Source organism: Cervus elaphus, chromosome 23, assembly GCF_910594005.1.
Source record: "Cervus elaphus chromosome 23, mCerEla1.1, whole genome shotgun sequence".
Taxonomy (NCBI): Eukaryota; Metazoa; Chordata; class Mammalia; order Artiodactyla; family Cervidae; genus Cervus; species Cervus elaphus.
The window spans coordinates 80,500,486-80,524,827 of record NC_057837.1 but is presented as its reverse complement, the minus strand read 5'-3'; the positions used below and the strand labels follow the sequence as shown (position 1 = coordinate 80,524,827).

The window sequence follows — 24,342 nt, the reverse complement described above, 5'->3', positions numbered from 1 at the left end:
TACCCAGGACTTTATTAATGGCAGTTGGCAGGTTTCCAAGCATTTGCTATGACCTCATTGTAGTAAATAAGCTTGTGTATTTGTTATTTCATACTTACGTGAATTGAGTTTTCAACTCGACTCTTAGGAGTGGAATCGCTGGGTAAAGGATTGTATGCTCTTTACAGTACCCTTCACCCGTCATCCATCTGGCTGCAGCTCGCGGCCTCGCCGGGCGCGGCCTCGCTGGTTTCCGCTCAAGGGGTTTAGTTGCCCCTGAGTGTTTAGTATCTCAAGTTCCCCGATCAGGGATCGACCCACGTCCCCTGCATTGCAAGACAGATTCTTAACCACTGGACCACCAGGGAAGTCCTTAAAAGAATATGTAATGTTTTTAATTTTAGGGGATAGTGCCAAAATTTCAACCCTCCCTCCATCAGGACTGAAGTTACTTACACGTCACTCGGTGACATACGAGGGTGCCTGCTTCTGACCCCAGCCTCCTTACAGAATGTCTTCAAACATTCGGACTTTCTGACTTTCGACCATTCCTTTCACGACTTTTGGATTTTGAGTCAAAGTTACAAAAGCTCTCTCAACCCAAAATTGTGAAAGTTTTTCCCAAGTGCTCTTCTAGTGTGTTTATCCATTTAGATTTTACCCTGGTGTAGGATTACGGCGCTGTGTTAACTTTTTTAGATGGCCATCTTCAATATAAAAAGTCCTTTAGTATAAAAAATCTTTAACACACACTAAACTCGAACATGTCTTTGGTTCAAATGTGTTACCCGTTGTCGCTGTTGGCTCAGTCATGGCTCAGTCATGTCTGACTCTCTGCGACCCCGTGGACTGTAGCCCGCCAGGCTCCTCTGACCATGGAATTTTCCAGGCAAGAACACTGGAGTGGGTTGCCATTTCCTACTCCAGGGCATCTTCCCCGACCCAGGGATTGAACCTGTGTTATATGTGAATGATGACAAATGTGGGGAAAACAGCAGGGAAGAGGAATAGAGACAAGGGCAATTAAAATAGGAGAACTCTTGGTACGAAGTTGATATTTGGGTAAACCCCTGAAGGAAGGGAGGTGTGATGCCGTGTAGATGGTACTTAAAAGCTTTTTGCTTCTGAAATCATTTGGACCTAGGGTCTAATCCTAGCTTCAGTCTAAGAGCAAAGGCACGTTATTTATTCTTTTCATGAATCAATTTATTCATCAGTAAAAATGGAGTTGCAAATCATTGTAAGAACTAAATGAGATCTTTTTAACTAGCTTAGCATTGGGCCTGACATATAAAGGTTGATCGTTATCACTATAATGATATTACCATGGACATTTGTCCTCATTCCACATTCCTCAAAGAATGTATGGCTGCAAAATATCCCATCACGTGGTCCATGGGTAAATCCCACACGTCACTATCACGCGCTGCTTTATTTACTTGTTCTAGGGTCGTGGAGAAGTTTGAGTGGTTCTTCATTCCTACTGTTTCAGCCCACTCCTGTAATGCTTGTATAAACGTTTTAATCTTTTTAAACTTTTTGTTTATTTACTTTATTCCTGCCGCTCGGGGTCTTCCCCGCTGCACGTGGGCTTTAGCTGTGGCGAGCGGGCGCTGCTCTAGTTGCGGTTCCCGGGCTTCTCACTGCAGCGGCTTCTCTGGTCGTGAGGCGCGGGCTCTAGCGCACAGGCTTGGTGTGTGTGGCTCGGGGGATCTTCCCGGACCAGCCGAGCCCGTACCTTCTGTTCAGCGGGTGGATTCTTAACCACTGGACCACCCGTGAAAAAAAGGAAGTGAAAGTGAAAGGCGCTCAGTCGTGTCCCACTCTTTGCGACCCCATGGACTGTATAGAGCCCATGGAATTCACCAGGCCAGGATACTGGAGTGGGTAGCTGCTCCCTTCTCCAGGGGATCTTCCCAACCCAGGGATTGAACCCAGGTCTCCCGCATTGCAGGGGGATTCTTTCCCAGCTGAGCCCCCAGGGAAGCCCCAGAATACTGGAGTGGGTAGCCTGTCCCTTCTCCAGCGGATCTTCCCAGCCCAGGAATCAAACTGTGGTCTTCTGCATTGCAGGCAGGTTCTTTACCATTGAGCTGCCTGGGAAGCCTGTCTTCCCCCTGGATCTCAGTCGAACTGAATAACCTGCCCCTTAAGCCCTTCCCACCCGCGTCCCCTCCTCCTCCTTTCCTTTCCTCGTGGCCTTCCCGCGTCTAAGCTCCTCTCCACCCCAGCCCTCCCCACCCCACGTGTCCACCCGCAGCCCAGGCTCCAGGGCCGAGGGCAGATGCTGCTCCATCTTCAACCCTTCCTCATCCCTCCAGCCCAGCTGTTCTCAACCTTGATGCACGTTGGAATCACCCAGAGGCTCTAAAAATGATAGTGCCTGAGCCTCACCTCCAGACAGTCTGATCAGATTGGTTCAAGGAGTGTCTGGGTGTTAACACGGGTTTAAACTGCTGCCCGGCTGATTCTGAATGGCAGCTAAGTGGGCTCGTGGGATTCACGTAACCTTTTACCCAAGTTCTTCTCCTTCTCTGCCGGCCTTTATCCACTGTGAGACTGTTAGCACTTCTAGAGAGGCTCAGGATGAGGCTCAGTAACTCAACAGGGATGATGCCAGTAACAGCACTTACTGAGTATTTACTGTGAGCTTGACGCTTCCGAACTGTGGTGTTGGAGAAGACCCTTGAGAGTCCCCTGGATGCAAGGAGATCCAGCCAGTCCATCCTAAAGGAGATCAGTCCTGGGTGTTCATTTGGAAGGACTGATGCTGAAGCTGAAACTGCAATACTTTGACCACTTCATGCGAAGAACTGACTCCTTAGAAAAGACCCTGATCCTGGGAAAGATGGAGGCAGGAGGAGAAGGGGACGACAGAGGATGAGATGGCTGGATGGCATCACTAAGTGGACATGAGTTTGAGCAATAGTGGGGGACAAGGGAGCCTGGCGTGCTGCGGTCCGTGGGGTCACAAAGAGTCAGACACGACTTAGCGACTAGACAGCAAAACGACACTGTGTGCTACGCATGCGCAAAACCCTCTAGACGGATCATCCCACCGACACCCCGACGACCCGCAGAGGCAGCTGCTGCTCTTTTGGCCCAGGAGCACGTCCAGGCACGGACGTCAGGGAACACGCCCGAGAAGGCAGGGGTGTGAACTGTGGAGCAGAGGGCGGAGTCTGGGGCAGAGTCCGGGGCGGAGTCCGGGGCGGAGTCCGGGGCGGAGTCCGGGGCGGAGTCTGGGGCGGAGTCTGGGCGGAGTCCGGGGCGGAGTCTGGGGCGGAGTCCGGGGCGGAGTCCGGGGCGGAGTCTGGGGCAGAGAGTCCGGGGCGGAGTCTGGGCGGAGTCTGGGGCGGAGTCTGGGCGGGCTGGCTCCAGGCGGCACTCACCCCGCGGGGCCTTTCCATAGCTTGCAGGTGGTCAGGATTCCCCTCCTCCCACCGAGTTACTGAGTGAAGGTGAATGAATGAGTGGGTGGAAATACGTAACTCTCTCAGAGCATCAGCTCCAGCAGGCCTGGTGGGGCACTTCCTTAGATTTAGTCCTGGTGTCACATCCATGCTGGCTCATCTTAAACACACCTGTTTGATGATTTATGTAATTTTTTTTGATTTAGTATTTCAGTTAAAGTTTTTCTACTCAACTCTATCCAAGCAAAACTGTTCATGTACCAGAGAAGTATGTTCCCAAACAAACACTCCTAAAGAATAACTTCGTGCATCTGTGTGTGTCCTGTATGTGCACCACCTGAAATCAAAGCATCACCCGCACAGGCGCCCCACTTTCCAGGTGCTAGGTTGATTCAGTCATGTCCGACTCTGCAGCCCCATGGACTGTAGTCCGCCAGGCGCCTCTGTCCATGGGTTTTCCCAGGCAAGGATACTGGAGTGGGTTGCCATTACCTTTTCCAGGGGATCTTCCCAACCCAGGGATTGAGGCCATGTCTCTTTCATCTCTTGCATTGGCGGGGGGTTCTTTACCACTGGCGTGCACCTGGGAAGCCACTCATCTGCTAGACACAAAATTTCCAGCCAGCCTTCTTATCAACCTACTTAAGAACCTGGATCTGAATTATACCTTGGAATTATCAAAAGTTCAACTCATTTTAGAGCTCTAATATGAACAGGAAAGGGCTTCCCAGGGGGCACTAGTGGTAAAGAACCCCCCTGCCAGTGCAGGGGACATAAGAGACACATGTTCAATCCCTGGGTCAGGAAGATCCCCTGGAGAAGGGCATGGCAACCCACTCCAGTATTCTTACCTGGAGAATTCCATGGACAGAGGAGCCTGACGGGCTACAGTCCACGGGTTCTGAAAGAGTCAGACACGACTGAGCACAGCCCACAGCATAAACAAGAAGTTATATTAGAACCTGTTTAAAAGGGCATCTCTTCCCAGGTGAAACTCATTTTGCCTGGAATGAACTAGAAAAGCTGAGAACTTAGAGCTGCGGCTCTGATCGGCATTGGGTTTTATGAAGTTCCAGCTCTTTCAGAGGCATTTCACAGGAAGCACTGCTCCATTTAGAGAGAGCTCTGGAACTGAGGAAAACTCTGTGTGGAATACACACATTATTATTACCTTTTAAAATATTCACCAAAATGTGTTTATATATTTTTTAAGCTGTTCAAAGAAAAAAAAAAAGCAGCCCCATTCTTTATTTGGCCACACCGTGCAGCATGTGGGATCTTAGTTCCCAACCAGGAATCAAACCCACATCCCCTGTGTTGGAAGTGCTGAGTCTTAACCACTGGACCATCAGGGGAGTCCCCAAGAAAGCCCCATTTCTGATGCAGACTCTTCTGGCTTGGTCCTTGGCGTTAGGCTAACCTATATGCCAAGTGATTCTGCCCCGGGAAGTGATCTAGAAACCCAGAGAAGGGAACAGGTCCTGTGCATGCTTGACCAAGAAAGACTTCAGTGAAGAAAGTAGACTTGAGCCCAAGCCTGCAGAATGGATGGGTTTGAGGTAACCTGGCTTGGCCCAAGGTCGTGGGAGTGAAGAAAACAATAGAGGCCATTTTGGCAAGCCTCCTGCCATCCTGGATGGGTTAGAAAAGGAAGTCCGCCCCTGTATCCCAGCCTTTCACCAATAAACTCTCAGATCCTGAAGACGGGATTGTTATTCTAAAACATCAGTGCGTTCCTTAGTTGATACAGTCCACTGGGGATGGTGGGAAACCAGATAGAAGCATCTTCCATGATCAGACTGGAGGACCACAGAGTGCTGGCTTCACGCACAACCTTTCTGCAGAGCTGGGAGAAAAGGGTTTTTGTTTGGGACTCACCGCGCCCTGCTGTGTTTGCTCGCCTCTGGCTCCGAACAATGTCCCTCCGACGGACTGCAGATGCTGATTCTGTTAGAGAGAGGGGGCGGGGAAGGAAGAGTGACTCTCATAAGCCCCTGATTGTTCCGCACCCCCGTGGGCAGAAAAAGTATGGCTGGAATTAGCGGGTAAGGGAGAAAGAGGCGGGAAGCAAAAATATTACTTTGAGAGTCCACATTCAACAAGTTGCAACCGCGAAAACTGTGTCTCGATCCTAGGACTTAGTTGACGGCGAGGGAAAGGGAGGACAGGAAGTCCCAGCTGTGAGTCGCTCCGTCCCCGGGGACCCTGAGCAGCTGGAGGTTGCAAAGGACGCCCAGGCAGAGGACAGCTCCATCATGAGCTTCTTTAAAACCCTGGTGAGTAACTGCCTCTCCTTTTCTATTCTATTCCTATGTTCTATTGCAAGAAAGTTTTGCTAGCTCTAAGAATGACACAGACATGAAGGGCATGGTTCTAAATGGGGTGTCATCTTGATGTAGCCAGACCCTGGAGAACAGGGACAAGGTGTTTCAGAAGGGAATTGACTTTGCGTGAAGGAGTCTTCACTGCTGGCAACTGTGAGATGCACGGCAGGCGTCTATACGCCAAGTATACAACAAACTATACGACATGCTGTTGTTCAGTCGCGAAGTCGTGTCCGACTCTGCGACCCCATGGACTGCAGCACGCCAGGCTCCCCGTCCTTCACCATCTCCTGGAGTTTGCTCAGATTCGTGTCTGTTGGGGCAGTGACGCTATTTAGCCATCTCATCCTCTGCCGCCCCCTCTCCTCTTGCTTTCAATACAACGTGAGCCATGCGGTCATGGAACTCTGCCGCAGCTGGTGTCTTATGCTCATTGATCATAGAAATAATTGGAAAAAACTTCCTTGAGTTGCTGACCTGTCACAGCGTTTTTGCCCCTCAAATGGCAAATCGAACTGTAGAGGTCACTTTCTATCTTGTCACGTCTAAAGCTCTCCCTGGGTCGAGGCAGGGAGCCCCGCCTTGCATTGATTGCTCATCTCTGACTCTTCAGAGCCCGCGGCTTGGCGCGTGCCAGACACTCAGAAAAGGGCTGAGTGAGTGCGTAATCAAACAGGCAGCGCCACGCGTTTGGGCTGTTTCCAAAGACCGAGACCACCTTCAAAAGATAAAACAGAAGAAAATCAACAGAATGTGCGACAAACACCAAAGGGCTGTATGTTTGCTTGGATTAGTGGGAGACTTGTTGGAAAGTCTGTGGTGTTCTAGGAGACAGTCTTGAATGTGATCAAGCTCTGGGTGAATGTATAAGATCTGATGCATTTCACTATAAAATATTAACTTTATTAACTTTTCTATACCTAGGCATTACCAGGATTTCTTCTTATATTCCTTACCTGTAGAGTAAACTGGATCATGTTAAATAAAAATATGAAATAAGGACTTCCCTGGGGTCCCAGTGTTTAGGACTTGATGCTTTCACTGTGGGCCCCTGGGTTCAATACCTGGTCAGGGAACTATGATTCTGCACCATGGCCAAAAAAAAAAAAAAAAGAAAGGAAAGAGAGAGAAAAGAAAGAAAGAAAATCACCCTAAAGAGCTATGGTTTGTAACATTTGTTTTTTTTTTTAAACTTTTAAGGTTTCACCTAACAAAGCTGAAACAAAAAAAGATCTGGAAGACACGGTAGGTAGCCTGAAGTATGTTTATGTTTGTGTTTGTGTGTGGAACTGGATTTGGGTTTATGTCACCTTTGTTTTTTGAATTTTATGTGTGTGTGTAGATACATATATACATATTTAGCAGTTTAATGCCACCATTAGGTTGTCTTTAAAATGTTTCATTTATGTTAATGGTATTTTAATGAAAATTTTGGTGGAAAACTTGAAATATGTGCCGATTGTAGCTAAATAATGTCACAAAAACCAATTTCTTACACAGAATCAGAACAGACTACTAATAATTATATATCACCTTAGTCTTTTTCATTGTGTGTGGAGAGACCCAGGGAATAGAGTCAACGCCACTGGAAGTGAGGAAGCGGTGGGACTCAGTTTAAAGCAGATGGAAGCCTCCAGGCTTTTGGTTTTTAAAAACGATGTCCTGCTTTGGTTTTCATGTCATTTGAAAAAAAAAAAATCAGTCTCTACTGTGATGGCAATTGCTTGGTGGCATGAAGCAGTCACGAGTTGACCCTGGCAAATGGAGGGGTTAGGACGCCCTGGAGAGCATGCACTTTTTCGCTGTCATCCTAGAAATTCAGCCGGCCCCCCTCAAAATACATTTTGTCTGGAGCGACGACTTTCTAGAGATGTTTTCCCTTCACACCCAACAGAGCCGGTTTTCTTTAGCAGGACACGTGGTGTGAATTTCCCGGGAATCATGAGGAAACTTACCTTGGTGACAGAGCGGTGTCTCGTGTCCTCCTTTTTGTGACTGAAAGTGCTTTGAAAGACCCTGGGACCCCCAAACGGCTCGGCCAGCTTGGTCCTTCTGCTTCCCGTATTTGAAGGGGCTGAGCTATGCAAAGGATCCTAGAATTTGTCTTCTCAGAAGCCACAGTCCTGCTACTTGAAGGCTATGTGACCCTAAGCCATGTGAGCCCAAATTTCCACATCTGTAAAACTGAGGCAATAAAACTCCTGTCTCCCCACCCCCAGAATGAAGGTGTGACCATGCCTGGTAAGCCCAGGGAGCTCTATTCAAATGTAGGTGATTCCTATTTCCCTAATCCCTGCAGGACAGATTGAACACCAGGATTACATTTGCCTTGTGTTGATTGGTTCCTTTAGAATTTTCTTCTTCCATTGAAAAAAAAAAAGATATATCTGAGGCATCTACATGCATTTCCCTATAAAGTTATTTATTTGCTACAAGGCCGCTAGGGTCAAGTTCAGTGAATGGTTGGGTCCACGAGTTTCTCTTTGGGTCTGCGTCTTGCGTTGTTTGAAAACAGTGGGTGTGTGGGTGTGATGTGTGGCTTTCCGAGTGACCTGGTGCCCTCCCTCTCATCCGCTGCTCCTGCCTCACCTAGAATGTGGTCCCAGCAGAAAGTACCTAAGTGATAAAATCTCATGGTTCTGCCCAGAGAGGGGTGGGTTCATTACTGAGGCAGCTGGATCTCAAAAGAGGGTTTTGTGAATGTAGGGTGCCTGTGACACCCACAAACAGACCTTCCAACCTGGTTCTCAGGCTTGCCCCCTGGACATGTTTTCTACTGAAGTTCTTAGATTCATGCCTTTGAAACTTTTGTCCATCTTCTCATTTGGCCCTGGGCAATTTTTAGCACACTCAAAATCTCCCGGCACTTGTGACTTGAGTCAGCAGTTCTGAATGATTGTAACTGGGCTATTTTAGTCCCAATTTCATCTCATTTTGGCTCGGAGGACTGGCTCATTCTAGAAACATCTTTTGCCCAGGGGATCTGCCCATCTTGAAATCAGTTGAATCTTTTGTGGGTACTGCTGCTCCCCTGAGGTTTCTAATACCAAAAAAGGGGAGATCAGTTTGAGAACGAAAGCCACTCAGTGACAGGATTTGCCTTGAGTCCAGGATGCAAAAATAAGTTGTTTATCTTCAGGTATATATTTTTTTTCTTTTTCACATGACAATAGCATTTAGATATTTAAAGCCATCAGTAGGGACTGCATTCTGTTCTTCATTTAAAAAATTTTTTTCACCTGGTTATTTCATGACCTATAGACAAAGCTTAAATATCTTGTCATTGTCTTTAGCAGATGGAGTTGCCTTAATCTGGGTCATTTAAATAGGTTACTATGTTGAAAATCACCGTGTAACAAAAATAGATGGTGACAATGCTCTTTAACAAATCATCTCTGAGAGTTTGACAAAGATAAGCGTTCAGATGATGTCTTGTGATTAGGAGATGGGGGTGATGTATCAAGTAGATTATTGGCAACCAGGATTACCGCACTGAAAATCAAAAGAGAAAAATGGATTTTGTTTAAAAACAAAGTTCTGAGCTGTGACTGCTGTTGCCCGAAAGGCATCTAAGGGAGAAAGTGTCTCTGATGGACAAGCCGGGCAGAAGACCTCCGAGGTCCAGGCTAAAGGCGCCAAGAAAAAGCACCTGCACAGCCCCAGGCTGGGACTCGCCTTTAGAAAATTCTTTAGGAATAAGGTCTGTATCTCGTTAAACTAGGAGGGGCGAAAAAGAACCCTGGTCCTCATTCCGTGGCTTACCTGCACATCGTGTGTCCACCCAGCTCCTCTTCAGTGAAGACAGAGCCTTGGGTGGTGGGGCTTATTAGAGGGAAATTAAATATTATGTGAGACAATTTTCAGTGATTTTTTTAAGTCCTCATATTTATAAACATCTCAAATTACTAGTGTGGACCAGGGTTCTAAGATTATTTCTTCTAACCCAATGTTTCCCAAATGTTGAATGCTTGCATATCTCCCTCATCATTTTTGAGATATACCCCTGTTTACTTGGGGCTTCCCTGGTGGCTCAGCTGGGAAAGAATCTGCCTGCAGTGTGGGAGACCTGGGTTCAATGGCTGGGTTGGGAAGATCCCCTGAAGAAGGGAACAGCAACCCACTCCAGTATTCTGGCCTGGAGAATTCCATGAACTGTATAGTCCATGGGGTTGCAAAGAGTCGGACATGACTGAATGACTTTCATATTTATTTGATATTTTTATATTGAAATTGACTTACTCCTTATTTAAAGTTATCTTGAAAAGAAACTTGACATTATATCATACTTGGAAAAGCAGAATCATTTTTCATAAGAAGAAGGTACCATTATATAAGCAGTAAAGAATATATTACCTTCTAGCTACCTGGCTCATGTTAAGCGCTGAATCTTTTGCCTTTCTAACTTCATGAAAAGGCACTTAGCCAATGGTAGGGAAATGTTAAAGATTTCTCTACCAGAACCAGACTGAGATTTCCTCCTGAATTGTCTTACAAAGATGAGAATTGAAAAAGGATAAGTATTTTCACGGTTTTAATATTATTTAATATCACATCTTGGCTCAACCCAAAGCCATCTCTCATCCCACCAATGGTCTGCTTTCTACACTTTGGGAAACATTTTTCTAACCTCAGGATTTTTTCTTCTCGTGCTCTGTGCCATCTCTTCCCGCATTAACTAAACTTATGCTGAACCCAAGTGGAATCCCAGGCACAGCAAACAATGAATGAAGGCAGAACCAACTCTGTCTCCACGTTCTTGAGAAGTGAAGACGACAGAGAAGTCGGTTTTGGAGATTTCATTCTTCTCGTGTCTAAGAAAATGCCAGTATTTGTCTAAAACCGTCAATTAAAAGGACCCCTGACTTGGGTCAGCATGCTTCTAAAGTTGTTCGAAATGTCCACCATTCTCCACGAAGTTGAATGAGCTTGTTTTAAAAACGTCCCCAGCTGGATATTAGAGTCCCTGGACTGTGTATGCAAATAAGAGCTCCACAGAAAGCTCTCCTGGCTGAATCTATATTTGCATAAACAAGCTATGTTATGAAGCCACCCTACGATTTCCCGACAGGGTTATTTTGTTCTGTAAAAAGAGAAGGGGGCAGATGAGAGATACTGCAGTGGGGGAGGGGAGATTAAAAAGCGGTACTACTGTACGCGGTAGACAATTTGGTAACTGCTCGCGGAACGGGTCAGAGACTGGGGCAAAGGAATCTGGCTGAATTCCCAAACAGGGAGCTTCTGTGAGGAGGGAGCCTTGGAAGTTTAAGACACATATGACTGCCCACCACCCCCTGGCAGATCGCCGTCTCATGACATTCATTTCATGCCCTGCTAAGTTCTGGAGTCTCCTCCCCTCCCACACATGGACCACCCAAGTATTCAGTATTCAGTATTCCCAGGGCTTCCGCAAACCCTGGATCTCACTTCCTGCCCTCGTTGCCTGTGGGGAAAGGAGAGGACTCCAGGACTCCTGGGTGAGGCAGAAGTGGTGATCCTTGCTGGGGTTCTGTAGCGCAGACGGAAGGTTTTGCCTCAAGTCTCGTTCTGTCTGTTGTTTTACGTCATTTAAAGGGACAAGTCCCAGACATTCTTTACTCTCATTAACGGCAGTTTGGTGGGCCTCATTGGGTTTTACCTTCCTGCCTCAGAAAGTGTTTGACTTTTCCTCAGTGGATTGTTCAGTCACCCAAAAAGATAGGAAAATAGTGCCATTAAAACAGGAGACTAGCCAGAGTCTATCAGTGAACCTTGGTGCCTGATTCGGGGAGGTGTAATACTCCTCCTCCTCAAGTTCATTCTGAGCCAGGACCAAAAAGAAGACCTCATACAAGCAAACTCAGCATAAAACATTACCTTCTAGTTTTGCTGTAAAAGAATATAAGGACTACCAATCCTGGTTAACTCCTAGGTTCGTTTCTTTATAGATCAATTTTCCTTCTTATAAAAAGGATTTTCTTAGTTTAAAAGAATGGAGAAGCCTGGAGTTAATCAGTGGAACAAGTTTGTTGCTATAAATAATAAGGAGGTCAGCATTTCTTTGCTGAATCTGAATCTTTTTTCTCTTGGCTTAATCACACATGATGCTTCAGCATAAAACTGTTACACGTCCTGCAGACGCTGAACATGACCGTGCGCACGAAGGACGTGGATTTAGAGTCTTTGCTGCGCCCAGAAACATTCCCTTCCCGGCTCTGGTGTGGTCAGTGCTTACTCTGTTGGTTAGACAGTAGAACGTCAGCAGCCACCTCACAGGATTCATACGCTTCTGCCACACATTCGTTGTTTTCTGGTTCTTGGTTCAGTGTTTACCTCTTACTAACACTTCCCCTCTTCCACACCCAAATGTGGAAGGAAGATGAAAACGTACTGCAGAGGAAGGTAAGGTGGTCTGATACGCAACCTCCGATTCTAATACGTCAGAATTTCGCAGGTAGGTTGTCAGACAAATAACAGGTACCCAGTTCAACTCAGTTTCATGTCAATGGCAACTAATTTTTTACTATAAAAATAAGTATGTCCCAGGCAATATTTGGGACATCCTCAGGCAAAAAAATTATCCTTTGTTGGTCTGAAATTCAGATTTAACAGGACATCCCAGGGTCTCACTGTTATTTTCTAAATCTGGCAACCCTACTCAGGAGATTTTCTCCAAAAAACATGGATAGAACTTGCGTAGTCTCCACCGTAACACAAACAAAGAGTGTGAATTTGGTTGATGCTGGCAGAACACCATTTGGGACACTTCTCTGCGAAGCGAGGAGGTGTGTGGGCGGGGAGAGGGTGACTCATGGCAGCTGTGACTCCGCAGCGCGGTACGAGGGGGCGGATGGGCGGAAACGTGGCGTGGCATGATGCTGCGCCGGTCTCTCCCTGTGACCCCCGTCATCAGTTAATTTGGTATTTATTCAATACCCGTTTTGAGTCACACACATGATCTATGGGATATAGGGATGTAACGGTGACTAAGACATAACAGCTCGTACCTTCTCAGAGCGCACAGTCTGGCCAGAGACATGCACAGCCAACAGTTACGTTAGTACGTTAGTTACATCGCTGCACATCCAGTGTGAGCTTCCTGGTGGCTCAGTGGTGAGGAATCCGCCTCCATGCAGGAGGCGTGGGACTGAAGGCCCAGGTTTGAGGGTCACCCGCCCTGGATTCAGAGGGCAGCTCTGTCCCCTTAGCAGTGCAATCACAGGCGACTTATTTATCCACCTGGGGCCAAAACTCCCCTGACTATAATGCATGCGTGCATGCTCTGTTGCTTAGTCACGTCCAACTCTTGCAACCCTATGGACTGTGGCCCACCAGACTCCTCTGTCCATGGGATTTCCCAGGCAAGAACACTGGAGTGGGTTGCCATTTCCTTCTCCAGGGGATCTTCCCGACTCAGGGGTCGAACCTGCGTCTCCTGTGTCTCCCACATCAGCAGGCGGTTTCTTCACCACTAGTGTGGACACACTCATTCCTGCCTTCCTCACCAGCCTGTCGTTACAACACTCAGTGGCTTAGAATGGTGCTGGGCACCGGTACCGTCTGTCGCTGTTACATCAGAGTTAAAAGTTGGACATCTCTTTGCCCAGGTCCCTAGGACCATAGTCCCCTCTTCAAGGGGCTGAGGGAGACAGGAGGCTGAGGGAAGGATGCAAAACCAGCCAAATCAGAGGTGTCTTGTGGGCTTAGCAACTGGACCTGCCCTGGTAGAATTCTGGAACTCCAGAAACAAGCTTTTTCTTGTAGCTCCCATGCGGCTTTGACTGAGCAGGCTGAGCAGCTGTGAAGGGCAGGTAACACGGCCTCTCAGTAGAGGAAGCAAGGCAGCGGCATTTAAATCAAAACAGTGTGGGACCCACTGAGTGATGGAGCATGTCCTGTAGTGACGTGAGCAGGACTGATGAGTTACTTAAGCCAACAACAGTGCTTGCAAAGAGATGGAGGTGAGGTCAGCCCCGCCTCACCCCAGATTCTTGGTCTAAAACGGACCCCTCGAGCAAATGGGGATTTTCCTGGGAGAGGGAAGTGGAGTTGATGGTGGGGACCGTGCCTGGCCGCTCCTGCTGCTCCTGCTTCTGTCCTGGCCTCTGGTGCTGGCTGAGGGCTCTGGGCATACGCCGTTCCCTGTGCCAGGGGCCTCCTCCCCTCTCCCCCAGTTAATTTCTAGTCGCCCTTCAGATCACAGCACAGCATCCTTTCCTCGGTCAAGCTTTCCTGACTGTCGTGGTAGATCTAGTCTACGGCCACACCACCCTGAACGCGCCCGATCTCGTCTGTCATGGTAGATCTAGTTTAGCAACCCCCTCCTTTTTTTTTTTTTTTTTTTTTTAGCACCAAATCCTTCCCTCTACCCTGTAGCACTTATCATAGTTGAAATTTTATGTTCACCTGTGGAATTACTTGTTTGGTGTCTCTCTCTTCATGACAACACATCACCCCAGGACTCAGTATCTGTCACAGGTCAGAGAAGGCGGGTTGATCACATTTTTCACAAGTAAATGCATACATCATAATACCTCCCTCCTATTTTCTGAAAAAGACAGCAAGCTAGTTGGTGGAGGGCACTTCCCCTTCAACCAGTCCTCGTTAATTTAATTACCACTTAGATCTAAAACAGCACCAGGTGTCCCAGACTGTTTGGAACATACATAAATGCAGAACTGCCTGAGCCCAGCCAGTTTGATCGCATTGTTGATACAAGGCAGAGGTTATTTTAAACCCTAGCTTTATGCGGTTTTATGCACTCTTAAATGGAACTGGGATTATCCCAGGATCACCTGTCACAAAAGTCATTTCTATACATTGGCCCTTTAGCTCCTGATTCAAATGTAGAATCGGCTCCGTAAATGACTCCCTTTTAGTATCAAAAAAAGTCAGTACAGAAGATATTGGGTCTTGCGTCTGACAGTGAAGTTCAGTGATTTGTGAACTTTCTTCGGAGAGGTACTGTGCCGTGTGGGGAGAGCGCCAGGTCAGAGAGGAAAGTCCGATCTAAGGCCAGACTGTGCCCCTGGCTAGTCAGGCGGGTCACAGGCCTCGGTTTCCCGCTTCATGAAAATTCAGGCATGGGGCTGGATGGTCTCTAAGACTCTTTCCAACATCAGAAATACTCTGAAAGCTTTGAATGTTTCCACACTGTGTTTTTACTCTCAGACTTATTTTTCCTTTTAATCAGAAAATGTAATCATAGATCTGACATCCCTGGGGATTTAAAGGGTTGTGTCATGAGCCCCTGGACCAAGGAGCGTTAAAATGAAGACGCGTACGATGACGAGGTTAGGCCAGGCGAGCCCAGCGTTAGAATTTTTCACCCGGTGCTCACTTGTGTCGAGATACAGAGACTGTAAGCCTCCCAGCTCTTCCCCTGCCCCGTGAGAGCATGGAAGTAACAGCCCAGTCGCCGAGGAGGGCAGATGGCCCCACGCTGCACGGCGGTCTGGCTGCTCAGAGAGGGGAGAGAAGGAGGAGGGGTGGGGAGACTGTGGGGAGGGGGGAGGCCCAGGCCCTGAACGAGTGGCGTTTGCGGTTCCCTGTCAGTTACCGTCCACCCACTGGCATCTACTTTAGAGGAGGAGGCTGCGTCTACAAGTGGAGAAATGGGGCTTGTGATGGCTCCTCAGACCCAAACCTTTGTCCCGAGTGCCTTACACAAACCCTACAGATGTCAGATCTTTAGATGTCTGTAGACTACAGATGACTGTAGTCAGGGGTCCCTAGCCGCCAGGCCGAGGGCCGGGACCCGGCCATGGCCTGCTAAGAACCAGGCCACACAGCAGGAGGTGAGCGGCGGTAGGCAAGTGAAGCTTCATCTGTACTTACAGCGACTCCCGGCGCCCGCACGGCTGCCTGAGCTCTGCCTCTTACCGGGTCAGCAGCGGCACCAGACTCTCATGGAAGCTAGAGCCCTGCTGCGAACTGAGCCCGCGAGGGTCTGGGTGGGGTGCTCCTTATGAGAGAGAGCCTCATGCCCGACGGCCTGAGCAGGGGCTGAGCCCGGGAGCTGAGCCAGCGGAGCCGCTGCAGACACCCGTGACCCTCAGCAGGGAGGTCCGACCGCACAGCGACCCAACAGATCAGTTGCTCGCAGACATGTCAAAACCCATGAGTGAGTAGCAAGCGAGTTGCGAAATTATTTCATGGCATATCACAATATAATAACAATAGAAATGAAGCGCAGAGTAAACGTAATGCACCTGAACCATCCCGAAACCTTGCCCCCAACCCCGGTCTGCGGGAAAATTGTCTTCCGCGAACCAGTCCTTGGGGCCAGCGAGGTTGGGGCCGCTGCCTGCAGTGACCTCTCAAGCAGAGCGAGAGCCGAACGTGAGCACTTCTCTTCAAAAGCAGATGTATTAGAACCCATCTTTCATTTCAGATTTTGGATCAGTAAGACAATACATCTTTATCTCATAAACAAACACGAGTGTGTTGCAGATGCACTTTCAGAACTTTTTTTTTGCGGAGACCACAGTCCAAAGAAGACCCATGGACTCAGCTCAGACTAACATTCTAACAGCCAAGCGCTCCTTTCCGTCACCTTGAGCCCTAATGTGTTACTTACATAAATATGATACATAATGGTTCTATATTTTTTGCAAAAGAGAAATATCTGGACTTTTCCCAAGATTTTAACACAAATCCACAACCACGTAGAATATTTGGAAAATACAGAAAGTTGTGAAAGGGGAAACTTAACATGCATAGCCTCAGCCCACGTTTGTAAAAAAGAGCTCTTTCGCTTTTGAAATCCTGCGATGATTAACATTTTTTGTAACTTTTATAGGGCGAGGAAAAGTCACCCGCCCCTTCAGCCAACCTCAAGTCAGACAAAGCCAACGTTCCGCTCCAGGAGCCCCAGGGGGCCGCCAAGAATTCTGCATCCGCTGAAACAGCGAAGGAGGGTGCGAAGGAAAAAGGGGGCCCCAGCTCTCTGCCTCTGGGCAAACTGTTCTGGAAAAAGGTAAGTCCTAGTCTCCAGATTAGGGGAGTCCCTGGGGCCGGGATGACTGGAGAAATGGCTTCTGGTTGGCTAGCCACGGTATTCAATGATGCATGGAGTTTCTTGTTCAAACTGACTCAACTCACCACTGAGCTGAAGACTTGTAACTCACTCCATGAGAAAAATGCAATGTCGTGTTGCAAGCATGTGTTTTGTGGGAAAGAAAAGGAAATGAACACATAGAATTTTCCTTCTTGGAATTACTCCGGTTCGGGACAGAGGGCCGTGGTCTTCCGTGAGTCGCCTTCTTTCTAGCGCGGGGGGTCCTCGGGTTTCTTCCCGCCCTGGCACCGTGGACCGCCTCGCGACGCTCCGTTCTTCCTCCCCGAGCCACAGAGGCTCGGCCGGCAGCAGCCCGAGACCTCGCTCTCCCGTTGGAGAACACAGCCGTCAACCAGTTCCCCACCAGGGCCGGCACACAGCGTGCCCGGCGAGGGGAACTCGCAAACTGCTGTCTGCGTTCTCCCTGTAGAGTGGAGGTGCCGAGCGAGGAAGCGAGGTGGGCGCGCTGACTGGCGCTGAGAGCTATTCCGTGATCCTCCTGCTGAGCAAACCTCAGCTGCCACACGTGTCCAGAGCTCTTGCCTGCTTTAAATGTGGCCGAAGATGAGCAAGAGGTCAGGGGAGGGGGACTGTGAAATAGAGATGGAATCGCCCATTGAGCAAGTCCAATGGCACATCCCTGCGTCTTGGGGCACGGTGCCAGGAAGGCGGTGAGTACGGATGCCGCTGGGTGTTCGGTTTCTTCTCTTGTCCAGAATCCCGCGGGATTTCTGAAACCTTTTGCTGTTTGTTTTCCATTGTACCCAGAAATCTCTCTTCTGGGTTCTTCCCAGAACACAAGCACTGATACTTAACAAAAACTTTGAGCGATGTCACTTGGCAGATCCGTCCTAATTCTCCTTTCTCATTGATTTCTCTCTCTCTTTTTTCTTTAACAAAATATTTTATCAGCACTATAATGAAGGGAACAGTTTCCAAGCAAGTTACATCCATATACTGGTGGCAAGGGATAGATTTAAGTGGCTCATATTCAAACATTTTTACTTCAATAATTGTATGTATTATTCAAAATATATTAAGAAAAATAAAACTAGCACATTAAATAAGCTCAACACTTAACATATATTTTGCTCAAGGTGAAGTTATATGTATTTAGTTTAAAAAAGTGATCCAAGGAGGGGGACCTCCCTGGCGTCCGGTGGTTAAGACTCTGTACTTCCAAAGCAGGGGGTGAGGGGTTAATCCCTGCTCAGGGAACAAGGATCCCTCATGCCACGGGCTGCAGCTGGAAAAAAAAGTTATCCAGGGAAAGAGTTATATAGTTAATGGTACTAATGCTAATAAGGAAATCAGTCCTGAATATTCGTTGGAAGGACTGATGCTGAAGCTCCAATACTTTGGCCACCTGATGGGAAGAGCCAACTCTTTGGAAAGAAAAACCCTGATACTGGGAAAGATTGAGGGCAGGAGAAGGGGACGACAGAGGATGAGACGGTTGGATGGCATCACTGACTTGATGGACATGAGTCTGAGCAAACTCCGGGAGATGGTGAAGGACAGGGAAGCCTGGCGTGCTGCAGTCCGTGGGGTTGCAGGAGTTGGACGTGACTTAGCGACTGAGCAGTAACAATGCTGAGTAAACAGTGGTAGATTGGGGTCCCCCCAGGAGGCTGACGTGAAGACAGAGCTGATGTGTAGAATGTCTGTTGGAGGAAAACCGCTGTGGAGGAGAAAGGGCGTGGGGAGGAATGGGAGGGCAGAGGCTGCAGGGCCCGGGAGGAGCGCGCCGAAAGGCCTCGGGATGAGGGCGCTGCTGAGCGGGGCCCAAGCAGAGCTCACTCGGGGCGTCCTGTGTCGGGATCGCCAGAACTCTGCGCTCAGTCACTGCCGAGGAGCAGCCGGGGGAGCGCAGAGGTCGTGGGCGCTGAAGTCGGGACCCTCAGAAGCTGCCCTGCCCGCAGGGAGATGGGAGCCTCTCGGCCACGGCTGCCGCAGACGGTGCATTGTCGTTCAGTCGCTCAGTCGTGTCCGACTCTGAGACCCCAGAGGACCCCAGGCTCCTCTGACCACGGGGTTCTCCAGGCAAGAATACTGGGGTGGGTTGCCATTTCCTTCCCCAGGGGGCCTTCCCGGCCCTAGGATCGGACCTGCGTCTCTGGCACTGGCAGGCAGCTTCTTTACCGCTGAGCCACAAGGGAAGCCCCACGGAGGGTGTGTACAATGGGGCCGAGACCACGCAGGAGGCTGGCGAACAGTGGAAGTTTGAGGAGCACCGACGTACGGGTTAAAATCTGCAGTCACATCAGACTCCGAGCCCCGGCCCACCTCCATGAGCCTCGGTTTCCTCGCCTGTGAAATGCAAGAGTCCCACGACATGGAAGTGAGTGAGGACTAAGGGACGTGGGTGAAACCCTGACCCTGCGGCTCACAGGGCAGCAGCCGAGGAGCCCGCGTCTCGCCCACGTGCTCGGAGGGTTGCGGCGTGGGTCAGGCCCACTCTGGCATCTCTGTGCCAGCCAGTCTGGGCAAGCTTCTAAACGTGAAAACCTCCCATGCTCTATCTTTCCTGATCTTTGGCATCTATGAGAGATGTGGTCGGTTCCTCTTTGAAATTGCGGCTCTTCCCATTGAAAATAAGTCAGGACCCCTTGGCACTCATGTGCTCATTATTTCAGTCTCACTGGTTTTTCCCCGGCAGCTGCTTTCTTTCTTTAGTAGGTCATACAAACAGTGAAGTTAAGAGAAACTAAAAACCAAATCACCTCTAATCTTGTCTTTCCTTCTTGCATGCAGAGAAAACAGATCTGTATGGAAGTGATGGGGGTGTTCACTCATCCAACAGCCGTTTTAATCACTCTCTTTGTGCTAAGTTGTTTTTAATGTGTGTTTGTGTGCGTGTGTGTGTGTGTGTGTGTGCGTGTGTGTGTGCAGGTCCTAGGCATTGAAAAAATATCAGCGAACAGCTTGCTGCCCTCTAGTAGCTTCCATTCTCTTGGAGGAGCTTATTTCTTGTAGGAAACAAAATGGCAGTCTTTGTCTGTTTAAAATTAGAATAAGATTTGGTTATAAAACCATTCTTGTAAAATTTTCGAGAACAAAGAGAAACACTAGAAAATTCTGATATTTCCAGTAACTCTAAGCTTGCTTTCTTTTAATTGAGAAGCTTTTAAATAAACAAATTTCGAAGTCTCTAAGTCTGCAATTAGGAACATCAGAAATGAAATTTTCCCCTACAGGCTGTCAGTATGAAATTATACATTATTTTGATTTATAGTCTTGATTGCTAAAGTAGTTCTTATTATAAACAAAAATAACCTTTGAGGAAATTAATTGCACATTTTGTTGTGCTTGCCAAAAAGATGTTTAAGTCCAGTTATGTGGACTAACTGCACCCTTTCAGAGTAGTTGGGATACTGTTTGCTCTGTGACTTTTTGTGCTCGCAAAAGTTATTTACTCTGGGTTTCTTTTTCCTCATTTGTTGAGTGAAAAGATTGCAGTAGCTGATATTAAAAAACCTTGGGGATGGCAAGTTGGCATAACAGCCAGAATCAGAAAGATGGGGTTCTGTAACTTTAGGCAAATTATTTGACCCCTCGGAGCGTTTATTGTCTGTACTGTAGGGACTGTGTCTGTCTCACGGCGTTGTGCTGAGAATCGTCACTTACATGGAGAGCGTCTGAGACAGAGTGAGTGCTCCGGGAACAGTGCTCCTCTCATTTCTCCCGGTACAACATCGCTGGTTACCGTCTAAACATCCAAGTGCGGCTTCTGGAGCCCCCAGCTCGCGAGGTGCAAAGGGAAGGTCAGGCTCATCTGCTGCCATCGAAAGACTTGAAATCCACTCGGAGGGACAGCCTATGTGTTAATACACACACGCCTGTGTGTGCGCGGGCCTGCACGCGGTTGGTAAAGGATGCATTTATTTGGAGTATCTTCAAAATGGCTCTTTTCCTACTTTCCTTTGGGGGAGACAAATGATGAAGTAGAAAAACAGTGTGAGCTCTGAAGCCAAAGAGACACAATCAAATCTCAGCTCTGACAGGGACTGTCTATTTGAATGTGAGCAAAGAATATAAACCCTCTAAGCCTCCCTTTCCTCAGCTCTGAAAATAGGAAGTGATACCTACCTTTCATGATCTGGGGGAGGAGTTGGAAAATGGATACAAAGTGACTGGCATTTGATGAGTGATAGCTTCATTCCCAAATAGGCAAGTGTGGAATCTAATATTAACCTGTGGAGTGCAGGTTACAAATGCTGCCGGTGTTTAGACAAGGGGGCAGCCAGGGTGGGTCCAAGTAGACTAAGAGAACTTAAACATTCCTCTGACTCACATGGGTTATTTGTTTCAAAACCAGAGTCCCAGAATCCACTGGGATCTGGTTCAGAAAGCCCAGCCTAGGGGCTTCCTCGGTGGTCCAGTGGCTAAGACTCCACACTCCCAGTGCCGGGGGCAGGGGTTTGATCCCTGGTCCGGGAACTAAGATCCCGCCTGCTGCACGGTGCAGCCAAAAAATACATAAATAAACCAAGAAAAGGCTGGCCTAGGTCTGGATAACTATGGAAGCACTTGAAAGACGGGCCTTAAGCATTCAGACCTGATAGAAAAGGTCTTCCTTAAGATCCACCGTGAAGTCAGTGAACGCAGGACATCCGCCACGTGATCCAGGTGGTGCTTCTGGAAGACCCGGTAGCAACAGGCTGTCTGCTGGCTTAAGTGCTGCCGCGTGACAGCATTTTAAGGGAATGTTCCTTTAAGGACCGCGGGGCTCTTTAAAGGAGAGGTGCTCTTGTAAATCAAGCTTATATGATAAGTACATGTGCTGTTTAGATCCTTATGCTCAGCAATATAAATGTCCAAACCAGATCCTTTAGATTTAAAACCGGGTTTTTGTCGTTGTTAACGAAGCTGGACAACATTTAAACTCACTAGATAACAGCCGGATGTCCAGTTGGTTGAAAAGGAGGGAAGTGTTTCTGGTTTTGAGGTTTGGATGAGAGTCCCACGCTTGGGGTGTTTGCTCACCAGCCCCACGCCTGATCGTGTTCCTCCGACTGAGGGACTTGACAGCTCTGGTGTGCTGAGACGGACCTTGCATTCTGGAGTCATTCTGTCTTCACTCACCTTGAAGTGAGTTGCGGTGCCCTCCGATTCTCCTTCCTGTCTGAACCCCCTTCCCGCACATATTCCCAACGTGGAAGAGTTAGTCGTCTCTCCTCTTCCTCCACCAGAGCATACTCCCTGGCAGTGGAAATCATGAACTGGAATCTGGTCCTGCTGGGTCCTCAGCCCGTAGGCTTTTGCCATGTGGAAAAGAGGAGGAGAAAAAGCAGAAGTTGTTGGATGACTTTGTCTGTCATTGTGTATTGAACATGGAAACCATGCTGGTTACAGATATACATTAAATGTGAGCTCCAGGATGTCAGCTTTGAAGGAAAATTAGAGACACACCTCAAACTTCAAAGGGAGGCATGGTTTTAGAATAAAAGCTAAAGTTTAATAGGTATTGGAACAGAGGCCTAGAAGTTACAGGGGGTCTGCTTCCATTTTGCAAACTGACATGGAATACTAATGCAAAAATATATATATTAGCCTGCTGCCTGACACATAGCCCAATAATGTGGGGTTTTATTATTATCTTTGTTAGTATTACTGTTTTTCTTCAGTTCTGTAGAGTTGCATCTGAGGCATGTTCACAAGATGGGGAGAAGCAGGCCAACAAAGAATGTTTACTAGAGGATCAAAACCACATGCAAGAAGCTGTCTTTCGATCGGTGTCTGGAATCTGGCCTCAGGCCTGTTTATTCAGAGTTTTTATTTGTAACTTGGTCAATAAACTGTGAAGCACATTGATCAAGTTTATGATCTGGGTGGGCTCATTAATGCAATCCAAAATATAAGCAATAAGGATCTCAAAATACTGGCACAATGGGCTGAGGTTAGGATGTCCTGGACTTTTTGTTTAATGAAGTTCAATGTGCCACTGTTCTGATGGAAGCAAGTCGTCACATATTTTAAGAGTCACGCCATCCTGTTACCCATTCCAATGCTGGAACCTAATATAACCCAAGAGCAGTGTTAGAAATGTCTCTCCCAAGGATTCAGGAGCAACCATGTGTCTGGGCCAGATATAAGGGAATTTTAAAAGCAACATGATATTAATCAAGAAAAGTTTTTTACAATGTATTTTATTGAAGCTAATTTCTGCTAAACAGCAAAGTGGCTCAATTAGACATGTGTCCTTGGTGGCTGAGATGGTAAAGAGTCTGCCTACAATGTGGAAGACCCAGGTTCAATCCCTGGGTCAGAAAGATCCCCTGGAGAAGGGAATGGCTACCCACCTTCGTGTTCTTGCCTGGCGAATTCCATGGACAGAGGAGCCTGGTGGGCTACAGTCGACGGGGTTGCAAGGGGTTGGAGGCAGCTGAGCGACCAACATTTTCACTTTCATGTTATACATTCTTTATCATATTCTTTTCCATTACAGTGTATCACAGGATCTAGAATATAGTCCCCTGAGCTATTGAGTAGGACCTCATTGTTTCTCTGTTCTCTGTGTAATAGTGTCCATCTGCCAGTCCCAAACTTCTTATCCGTCCCGCCCACCCCTGCTCCCTCTTGGCCACCACAGGTCTCTCTCTGTGTCTGTGAGGCTGTTTCTGTTTCATTGATAAGTTCGTTTGTGTCATATTTTAGATCCCACAATAAGTGATATCACATGATGTTTATCTCTGTCTGACTTATTTCACTTAGTGTGATAATCCCTAGGTCCGTCTCTTGTTGCAGACGGCAGTGTTTCATTCTTTTTATGACTGAGTAGCATTTCAGTGTGTGTGTACTACATCGTCTTTATCCGTTCATCTGTTGATGGACATTTAGATCTCTTCCCTGTCTTGACTATTGTGAATAGTGCTTCTGTGAATATAGGGTGCATGTATCTTTTTGAATTAGAATTTTGTCTGCATATATGCCCGGAAGCGAGATTCCTGGGTCATATAACAACCTTGTTTTTAGTTTTTGAGGAAGCTCCACACTGTTTCCATAGGGGCTGCACCAGGGTACATTCCCATCAACAGCAGGGGGATTCCCTAAGAAAAGCCTTTAAGTAGCTCAAATAGGCCTAGATGAAGCCGCTTCCCAGCATCCGCAAAAAGCCCGTCCATTCATGAGCACATACTCTGTGCAAGCGCTGTGCTTCACACATCTCACCGTAACACCAGCCGTTCCACCACTGAAGCAGGTGAATCCACACGCCTACTCACCCCGTTCAGATACTTCTGGGACTCTAAGAAAGAGATCATGGCTCCGCTGAGGCCTCTCTGTGTTCCTCCTGGTGATCACTCACAAACCACCCCCACTGCCCCCAGAGCCACCAAGGAGAAGGTCCACGCTACTCACCCACGCCTTGCTGATGTCCTCGGAGCCTGCCGCCTCTCCCCTGCCCCTCGAGAGGCGGTGGAGAAAACTGTGTGAAGCTCAGCTCCGGGAGCAGCTGCTCGGGGCAGCCCATTTCTCCCCAGGGCACGCCCAGCTCTCGGGCAGCTGAGCTGGGTTGGCTAAGGGGCTCTCCAACCCCCGGCATCCTCCCCAATACTTCCCCTGCAGGACACTGGCTCTCCCGGAGTCCTGA

At 48.1% G+C, this 24,342-nt stretch overlaps 1 protein-coding gene and 1 long non-coding RNA gene across 8 annotated transcripts in view; one reads left to right on the top strand and one right to left on the bottom strand.

The window, feature by feature from the left end:
• The window catches only part of BCAS1 (brain enriched myelin associated protein 1), a 98,600-nt gene that overhangs the window by 47,684 nt on the left and 26,574 nt on the right, over positions 1-24,342 (top strand). For 4 of the 7 annotated variants that reach the window (XM_043883411.1, XM_043883408.1, XM_043883407.1 and 1 more), the window contains exons 5-8: positions 5,528-5,668; positions 6,917-6,961; positions 9,282-9,416; positions 16,494-16,670. In XM_043883411.1, coding sequence (XP_043739346.1) covers positions 5,528-5,668; positions 6,917-6,961; positions 9,282-9,416; positions 16,494-16,670 — 498 coding nt within the window. The remainder of the gene's footprint in view (positions 1-5,527; positions 5,669-6,916; positions 6,962-9,281; positions 9,417-16,493; positions 16,671-24,342) is intronic. The other 3 variants (XM_043883410.1, XM_043883409.1, XM_043883413.1) reach the window with 1 other exon arrangement.
• On the bottom strand, positions 2,774-5,540 carry LOC122681390. Its single transcript, XR_006336956.1, has 3 exons — positions 5,473-5,540; positions 5,271-5,339; positions 2,774-2,818 (listed from the first exon to the last, which is right to left on the bottom strand). It is a non-coding gene; the product is annotated as an uncharacterized LOC122681390 (long non-coding RNA).